At 40.7% G+C, this 9,736-nt stretch overlaps 1 protein-coding gene across 2 annotated transcripts; it reads right to left on the bottom strand.

Moving 5' to 3' along the window:
* Positions 1-285: 285 nt before the first annotated feature.
* On the bottom strand, positions 286-8,464 carry LOC119657857. 2 transcript variants are annotated; one of them, XM_038064982.1, is made up of 5 exons: positions 8,307-8,464; positions 1,457-1,809; positions 1,224-1,392; positions 852-1,160; positions 286-793 (listed from the first exon to the last, which is right to left on the bottom strand). In XM_038064982.1, the coding sequence occupies exons 1-5, from the start codon at positions 8,313-8,315 to the stop codon at positions 374-376; spliced, it is 1,260 nt and encodes a 419-aa protein (XP_037920910.1). In that variant the 5' UTR covers positions 8,316-8,464; the 3' UTR covers positions 286-373. The 2 variants fall into 2 exon arrangements, with proteins under 2 accessions (XP_037920910.1, XP_037920911.1); XM_038064983.1 differs by having other exon boundaries at positions 8,205-8,361.
* Between the last annotated feature and the right edge of the window lie 1,272 nt (positions 8,465-9,736).

The following is a 9,736-nucleotide window of genomic DNA, read 5'->3' as shown; positions in this document are numbered from 1 at the left end:
TCTCACATAATATATGGATATATTATGTGTTACGTACTAAGAAATACACAAAACCTTTAGTACCTGAAGCGTTCAGCTTCCGGTTTCCCGACTTGTTTTTTCTTGCTCGACCCTAAGCACGCTCATAAAAAAGCACTATTTGCCGACAACACTGGCTCCTCCATCCGATTTGGATTCTGGATATTCTGTGTGCACTTCTTCTGATGCTACAATGAGGCACCTAAATCGAAAATTAGCTTGTATCTTCTTAATAAATTTTGCTTTGAATGAACGAATCTCAAAATATTTAGTTTAATAATCTTTTTACTGTTTTTCCAAATCGTTAGAAACTATCGAGAAATTTGAAAACTAAACAAAGATACTAAACAATATGTTAATATTTACTTATCGTTTCATCAATTTTGTTTTCTAAATATTTCACGGTATATTTCATTGATTCTGAAAATCTTTTGGTGGCCATTCCAATTAATGTCTTCTGACGCGCCTTCTCCTTATCCGCAAACTGTGAAAAATCATTCGTTTTCGAATCTTCTTGGCTCAGCGTTAACAAAGGCAAGGCAGCAAACAGGCAGATTAGATTATATATTTCCCGTTGTTTCACTTGATTGATTATATCTTGGAGGGTTGGAATAGATTCAATTTCCAAATTTTTCAAGGTTTCGATAAATACTGGGTAGTAATATTTTTCAATTAGTTCCATTTTCCGCTTAAGAACGTCCACCTGGGCACTCGTGGCGAATAAATAGTTCAAGTCGATTCCCAAGCTATTGAAGAAGGTTCCTTGGTAGTCAACCTGGTTTTTTAGAAATTGGAAATAGTCAAAATGTATTTCAAAGAAGCTTCCAACTTACAAACACTATATCTGTTGGCTGTTGCGTTTTTTCATCGTATTTGAAAAGAAAATTATTGACCCATAAGTCGCCGTGATTTAATACTTTTATATCATTCTCGGGATCGGGCTCTACCATCTTCAAAGCAATCTCTCTATAGTTGTCATAAATTTTCATTAACTTTGGATAGAATCGTTCATATCCTGGCATCGTATTCAATACTTCGGCAACTAATGGAATATTCTCTCTAAACACCGTTTGGAACATTGGATCAACCACCGACTGTTCTGTCAAGATTCCATCCCGAAAATCCTTCTCGATTGTTGGATCCTGCAATTAAACTAGTAATGAATTAGAATTGTGGACCCCTCCAAGGATCAGGTAAATTTCCACCTCCTTCAGCAGCTTAATCGACGCGGCATGAAACTTGGCAATTTTGTCCAGCGCTACCTGAAAGTGTGGTTCATCGAGCCCAGTCTGTCGACTGGCAACTTTGTATCCTAAAGCTTTCATATCCTGGAAAACTATATTGCGGTGTGGTTCTCTGACAATATTAAAGCATCTTTTCGGAGACGCAATGAAAAAATTATTTTCTGTCCGCTATAATATCTGAAGATAATACTTACTTTGGGGCCATCGAAGAGTCACCCAATATTTTTGAAATTTTCGGTAATATCTCAATGTAAACGTTAAATTCCTTATCCAGCATTCCAAACTCTTCTAGTGATGCACGATGCTCATCTACTAGAATACTTTTCACAATTAGGAAAACTTCCTTATTTCCCGAATTCGGTTCTTTGTATATCACCTTAACCCGATAGATTGTGCTTGTATAGTTATCACCGGGTTGGGTTCCCAATGTTATTTGGAAATCAACGATATTAATTCCACTAATTTGAAATCCATTTTCTAAGCTTCTTTTCAAAAATTTCTCATTCAAATGATCTGGTGGAACAAATTTGTTTATTTCGTTCGACATCTAGAAGGAAAAGGAAAATCCATTGAGAAAAATAATGTGAAGATTTGATGGAAGTTTTGTTCAATATTGCCTGTGCGGTCAATCTATTTTTAATGTTGATAAAATTCTTACATTAAAATAAAATCAAGAGCCCCTTTAAGTCAGGGTTAACCTTTCTGGCCTACTGGGCTTATTATGCTGCCACCTGATTGGATTGCTAACACAAGGGGCAAAACTCTATAAGACGTATGTATATTTTTCAAGAAGTAGCTGTCACGCTTCGATGTAATAATCAATCCGCAGGGTTCGCTTTCAGAATTTTGACTCGATCTTCGATCATTAGCCTCTACGATTGTAACTAGATTTTGCAGTTTCACCATCAATAATTAGCGTCCAACTGAAAGCTGAACCTTTCTGTAGTAAAGTAACGATTTCGGTCTTGCATTGTTACTGTTGAAACGAGCTAGTTAGAGGCTAAAACCATATACGAAAGAAAAGCCAGAAAGTCACTGCGGTAGGAGTTGGTTACGGCCCGTAGGATTTACTACTATCATACTACTGCCTATTTTCGCTAATGAATTAACACTCTGCATAGTAAGCCTTTTTGCTTGATCATATTAGTCATGTTAACTAACTCTACCCACATCATTCGACTCTGGAACCATGGTATTACAAGAAAGTTGTATTGGGAAGGAAGCCGATAGATTTTAAAATAAGGAGGATTTGAGTAGCTGTAAATGATCAACTACACTAGTGTACGAAACATTCAGTAGGGCTGCCTTTCTTTTCCCATATAAAGATGGTGGTTACCTCAGGGGATCAGTGATCCTTAACGAGTCACTTGCAGTACGGAGGGTGGCATCCCCGAGTTGCCCGAGCAAGTAGTTGTGACCTTCTAGGTGGCATCATACCAGCATCCTAGGTGGTAGCCTCTAGAAAATTTCTCGGTGAAGAGCGAATTGGGAATCACCGATACACGGGACATGCTAGCTGTCCCCAGAACCGTCGGCAATAAGTTGTCAATGGGATGATATGAGCCTAGCTCTGCCAAAATGGTAGTTGTGACGTGTATCAGGAGCAGCCCCTTCAGAACGTTGGTCGGATAATGTGCATTGAACTGATGTTAGTAGACCGCGTTGCTCCAAGCCACCGCTCAATAGTCCTTGAGTTTCGGAATCAGCTAATCGTAGATTTCAGGGGAACTGGGGTAAGGGCTTTATCCTGGCTATTATAGCCCACTGCATGGAACATGATTCGCTGGTAAAATCTTAAATAAAGAATAAAGAAAATATAAATGAGGAGATTGTGTAAATGGAGAATGAGTTGGCTAGGTTTGTATGTAGCACGGAAATACGACGTTCACCCCAGAGCCCAATGAAGCACGCGGCGGCAAGACATGGGGATGCACGGACAGAGAAGAAGAATCGCAAAGTTATGCGGCACCTGCGACGGAGGCGTCAACCCAAACACGTTCCATACAATGCTGAAAACTATTGAAACTCACCAGATGGCTTCCAATATTGGCCGCTGTTGAGCAATCTTGTGACGGCCGAAAAGGAAAGGCTTATCATGAAGCGCATGCGTTCTGCAACGTTCCTCCAGAAAAACTTCAGGAGCAAAGGGGTGAAAAACTGGCTGATGGAGCTGAAGGAACCCCTGGACAGAATTTCGCATTAAATGCGGACATGGAGTGTAACAGATGATGCGCCAAAAGCAAAGCCCCCCGCAAGCGCAAACGGATGTAGACATCCCGTTGTAGAGCGCACTGGGGAAAAAACGAAAGGAGGAAAGGACATCTTAAGCAGACTTCACTCAGGTGGTATCCAGAGTTAAATAGAGCGACAAGAGACGCCATCAGAAAAACCTCTACCTAAAATTAAAAAAACAGGAAGCATGGAGCAAACAAAAAACAAAAAGTGGAGAGATGAGAGAGACTAGATCTCTAACTCTGTTTATTAAGCCGACGGAAGGCAAGACTTTTGTGGAAGTCCTCAACGAAATCCGTTATACGATCAACCCCGAAGATAGCGAAGCGGAAGTATCTTCTATTCGGAAAACGAAAGGTGGGCTAGTCTTAGTCGAATTAGTTCCAAGGAAAATAGATAAAGATGCATTCTCTGAAGAAGCCAAGGAGCTGCTGCGAGAGAAAACTTTCTATTTTAGCCTAGAACCCACAAGCTCTCTGGAAATCCATCTGGAAGCCATAAACTGAATACCAGTAACGAAAAGAAGAGTTACGTTCTATGCAGGGATTGTGTCACTTCTCGGGGTGGTATCCAGTCTTCAGAGCAGAACTGAAAGAGTTAGGACGCGGTCAACGTGATCCCCATCCCACCGACGAATATGCACCGTAGTGCATCCGCTCACAACTTGCTACCGCAGTTGGCTGCAAAGACCAACGCTGATCTATTGCTCATCAACGACGTATCAGAATCAAAAAGACGTCGAGAACGTTCCGGCGCCCAGGATGCGAAGGAAGAGGACGTAACCTGCGCGTAAGAATCACTGGTACCACTGGTGGACGTGTGGCGAGCTCCGGAAGACTTCTCGGCAAACGATCATAAATATGTTGCCTTTAGAGTGGTTCAAACTCTTGCGGCAGATGAGGCTCCGCTAGAGGGTGGTAGTGGCGCTGCAGTTATCACTATCGCAAATTCAGTTGTGAATCTGATAACGACGGTCTGCGAGCTTCCATGTCCAGGAAGGCATCGAGGCGTGGCAAGCCTTCTATGTATTCGTAGAACAGGTGGACGAGGTGAATGGAGCCCCTTGAGGATTCGGGCGGAAAGTGGTAAACCGGAAAATCGAGGTCCTGCGGGAAAACCCTGTTCACATAAGGCCCAGCAGATGGAGCATATTGTGCGGGCACTATTCCTTACGCACATCGTACGAAATGGTGATGGTGGCGAGAAGAGCGCCGAGGACTACCCACTTTTCTATATAAAAGAGTTCCTTTTCTATGAAAAACAAGAAGGCCCCTGAGGAGGAAGGATGAAAAACAAGAAGACCACTGAGGACGTTGGTATACAAATTGATGCTGCAACATCAGCCACACCTACTGCTCGGCATATTCAACGCTTGCCTAAAAGGGGAGGAGAGCATTTTCCCTACTCGTTGAAAGATGGTGAGGCTTATGCTGATCAGTAAAGGAAAAGGCGGCCCTGAATTGCCGTCTTCATACCAACCTCTTTTCATGCTGGACACTGCCGAAAAAGCGCTCGAAAAGCTAATCAAAAGTAGACTTGCTAAAGCGATACGTGCTTCTGAAGACTTATCCCCAGGGCAGTTCGGCTTTAGAGCAGGAAGATTCACAGTTGATGCGATTATATAAATCATAGATGCCATTCATGCCGAGCCGCTTAGCTCGACGAGTTGTACTTCTCGTAACGGTTGACGCTTCAATGCCTTTAATTCCGTAAGATGGAAAGACATTCTAGGAACAGTAGACGATACTTTCCACCTTCCGAACTATCTCTTATGGATATTGAAGTATTTTCTAAGGAACAGCTCCCTACTCTATGAGACGCTGGAAGGTCAGAGGAGGATGGGAATCTATCCTAGGGCCGGACCTCTGGAACGCTCGTTTGTGGAAGTAATTGGAGTAGATATCGATATGGTGAATATTTTGAGGCCTGGAAACCTCTTCTCAGAATCGTCTGCGTTAAGAATGGCATTGAAAGAAGTATTGCTCAGTAGTCTTCTTGGCATGGCACAAACGTTTGACAAAATGTGACAAAATAAAAACTAAGAAATTGTTCTCAGTGCAGTTGCATGGAATTCGGACTCTCGTGGAGTGCTAGTTTTGCATGTAATAGAAACGCTTCACGTGTCGCAATAACAAAATCTTAATTTGGAGTTCCCCTGGACAGCACCTAAGAACCGATATTCTAGCTCATTGGATATACCAAATGAACCGAACCTGATGTTCCTAACATTTGCAGATGACACTGTCACCTTCAGTACACCCTTCCAATCTCAGATTGCTTGCAAAATGAAGTACTAGCGCCACTTTCACCCTGAATCGGAAAAACTGCGCTAAGGTAACTCGTGGTGAAGATAGTTAACTATCACAGAAGAAACAAATCGAAGCAAAGGCCCTCCAAATTAGGCTGAAAGGAAAACAGGCATTGGTTTCTAAATAAAACCTGGAAGCTAAGACTGGACCGCAAAGGCCTGCTTAAAAAGTCGTCATAATGGCGATCTGCTTTATAGTTGATCATGTAAAGCCAATAAAATTACTATAGAAAAACCAATCTAGCACACTACGAACAATCAGCGATGCACCTCGCTGCCCTTAAGATCCCGAAAATAAATGAGGAGGCCTCATTCCAGATAATGAAGTATAAAGCAGGACTTTGCGTCATACCCTAACTCCAGACAGGATCTTGCAACCGCCACGTTTCAGCCAATTTAAAAAATTGAACTTTCTGAAGAATACATGCATATATGAAAACTAAAACAAAACGTCATGTACTATAGACACGCCAAAATTTCGCCTTGCCAACAGTGTTTTCGACAACATCGGCTAGGAACTAGGATCTAAGATTATAAAAAAAATTAGCGACGTTCTATGGGTTCAACTGAGGCGGAAGCATTGCTGTGTGGGATTGTCATTTTTATCAACGACATTCGATGTGCTTTCCTGGTCTCTGTTACCAAAAAAGATCAAGAAGGATTTATCATAATACAGTGACCCCAGCTTTTCTTTCTTTGCCTCTATCTCCGATTCCGACAATTATGCTTTTATTTTATTGAGGATATTACTGAGAACGTTACATTTTGCATGTCATGTAAATAGCATGGCGACTAAATTAATACCAACTTGGTCTGCTTTAAACCTCCCAGTTCAACGCAATTGTACCGAAGTTGTAGTGAACTACACCCCCATTGTCCCGTTATAGCAAGAAGACTATCCAATTGCGCTGAATTTTATCCTGCTTTGCTTCCTGGTTGCTATTTCGTCTGCTAATAGGGAAGTAAATAGTCAACCCAACTATTCAGACGTGCACAAAACAAACAACCCAAGCGAGGATTCTCATGAGTTTAGGCCATCTCCGACCGAAGGTGCGATGTAGCGCAAGCTATAGCAAAATGAATTCAACAGGCGTTTGGGTTAGGGAAGGAGAACCTGTATATCATTGTCGCAAACGAAATTACTTTTCCCATGAATGAACTCAAGCAGAGTGAAGCTCTAATAGCTTAAAGGTCTCCCTGTGGAACGTTCCTTGCAACCTCTGCAGTTTCTGTAGAATTGCTAGTTGCATTCAATCATAAATCGTGGCAATTATAGATCTTTCTTACTGAATCGAAGGGAGAAATCATCGTTAAGACTCCAAAAAACGACACCATCGTGAAGATATTAGTTAAAATCAAAAAAGCTTGATTGACAAAAAACCAACTGGTTTCTGCACTAGAGCTTCCTGTTTTGACCGTACTAACACACTCCAGATCATTGTGAAACCATGTGTGGAGTTCCACCTCTATTTGCATTCCACCTGATTTTGATCGGTTTTACAAAGGGTTTCGAGAACGTCAACAAGGAGTGTATCTCGAATGCATTCTGGTCATACGAGAAGCTATTGCCAGAGCGACATATTAGGGCGCAAATGTCACAAGCTTCATCTAGGTACAATTTTTGAGGAATTTGAAGTCCAAGGCATTTCCTCGTTGCCATCGGTAACTTTCTTTGCGCTGTCTTGTCTGGATGTGGTGGAAAAATTCAATGGACCATAGGCATCTACCCCCAAACAGCTCCTCCGCTGATGACATTTGTTTTCTCTCTTATCGAGTCATCGTCCTTTGTCACATGCGACTGAATTTAGGCAAACAGAGTCGGAGTAAAGGGAAATACAAACAGAACAAGAGTTTTTAGTCAGACGGGCCATCGTCGGCTTACAATTTGCTGAATGGTCTGAAAATGTGGGGTGCCAAGCCGTCTAGGCAGCTTGTTTCTGCGCGATAGTGACACCGAACCAGATTTCGTTCAACGCGTTGACGCCGATTTTGAGGATGTTATCGAAGTGGCAATGAAGAGGTCATGCCTCAAAAGAAGCGACAAATCGATCACGACATACAATGAAACTATCTCAAGCTAATCGGTAACTCATATGGCGCAGAATAAGAGCAAAAGTGCGCATTTCTCTGAGTCTTGTCGAGAGGTTAAACACATTACTAGATACCGAGAGCCATGATTTGACAAACTTTTTATACAAGATACTAGCAAGGAACAGCAATTATCATTTATATTTTAAATGGACATCGAACAATCACATTGTTATATAGTTTTTCACACAAGGACGTTTTTCGAACGCTTGGAAACAGATGCAACTACTATTACTTTTGTATAAATTTTACGATCAAAACTTTTGATTTGTAAGATCATGAGTACATAAGTACAAATTTTAATTAAATCTGACCATGATAAACGATTATGTTCACTTGAAGCACTCCTTAAAACACTATTTACGTTTTAACTACTATTATCAAAAAATTAGATGAATAAACAGGTTTTTGCTTACTATACTCATCTACTGAATACCGTAGGTTTCCGGAAAACTCGACTTGCTCCGCAGCACTTGCTGTATCGACTTCTAAACTTGGGGTACAAGCTCGCTAATCGAAAGTTGTTATCTAATTCCAAACTATCTTCGTGCTTCCACCATGCAATTACTGGCCGTACTATCTATAAATACGTGTGCATATATACAACGTACGTATATTCAGAAGTTAATATATGTAATATATAAAATATTATATGGGTATATGGGTATTCGTAGTTGACCGATTATTTTTCAATAATTTCAAATGACCACAATGATAGGGTTATCGGCATTCATTGATAGCCAGTCAAAACAAGGATTTATAATGTTGTCGACTAACTGTGTGGAGTTTTTATGTATATTTCAACAACAAACTATAACATGTGCTATTAATTGGCCCTTGATCCTGGCTTTTGTGTATAAACACGTTTTCTATTTGAGTTCCTGTTTGAACCCACAGCATAAAACTAACAAATACATATTATCTCTTCAATGTTGCAAGTTGTGGTTCATATCTGTTAGAGAAATTTTTTGAATAAATTTATTATGATAAGTACTATATAATTTACTATAATTACTAATCTGCTACTACCATTTATAAATAAATACGCACCCTCTCGAATGTATTAAACATTAACGGCAGCCTTGAAAAGCTGGAAGCTAAGAATTAGAATATAGATGATTCTGAAGTCGGCATTTACGCCAGAGATAAAAAAAATTAAGGAAAATGATTATGCTACCTCCTCAAATGCAGAGCATGCATCCTCTTTTTAAGGTTTTGTGTGAAACAAAACCTTATTAGAATCGAGACGGTGTCTGTCTGTCCGTCTGTCTGTCTGTCTGTCTGTCACACCGGATTTATTCGGAAACGGCTAGACCGATTGTCGCGAAACTTGATTAAAGTATGTAATCTGGTGTTCCCTTTACATGCAGTAAGTGGCGCCGTTTCGTGTTAAGTTTAAGGGGGGGCTCCCCATACATGTGAATGGAGGGTACAAATTTTTTTTTCACAGAATGTAGCCGTGTGGGGTATCAAATGAAAGGTCCCAATTAGTACTTTTCGAAAGTGGTTCAATATTTGATGTTGGGTGAAACATAGGGGAGTGAGGGCTCAAAATATGACCCCCGAAAAGTGTAACAGGCTTCGTTCTTAGAACCTATCCAACCGAAAAATCTGAAAAAAATCACAGTGGTGCATTTCTACTAAATCTAGGCCTCAAAATATATCCGGTTCCGATATCTGCACAAATAAAGTTAATAATAGTATATTTCCACATTTTAGAAATTTACCCGGCACCCCCCTTATGTTCATCCCAGAAGTACAAAATTTGGCATGCGTGTAATGAAGAACATAATGCACAGTTTGAAGTTTGAAGAAAATCCAACAATTATTAACAAAGTTATAGGGG

This window comes from Hermetia illucens, chromosome 5, assembly GCF_905115235.1.
Source record: "Hermetia illucens chromosome 5, iHerIll2.2.curated.20191125, whole genome shotgun sequence".
NCBI lineage: Eukaryota > Metazoa > Arthropoda > Insecta > Diptera > Stratiomyidae > Hermetia > Hermetia illucens.
The sequence above is the reverse complement of the archived record's forward strand: the minus strand, read 5'-3'. Positions and strand labels throughout refer to the sequence as shown.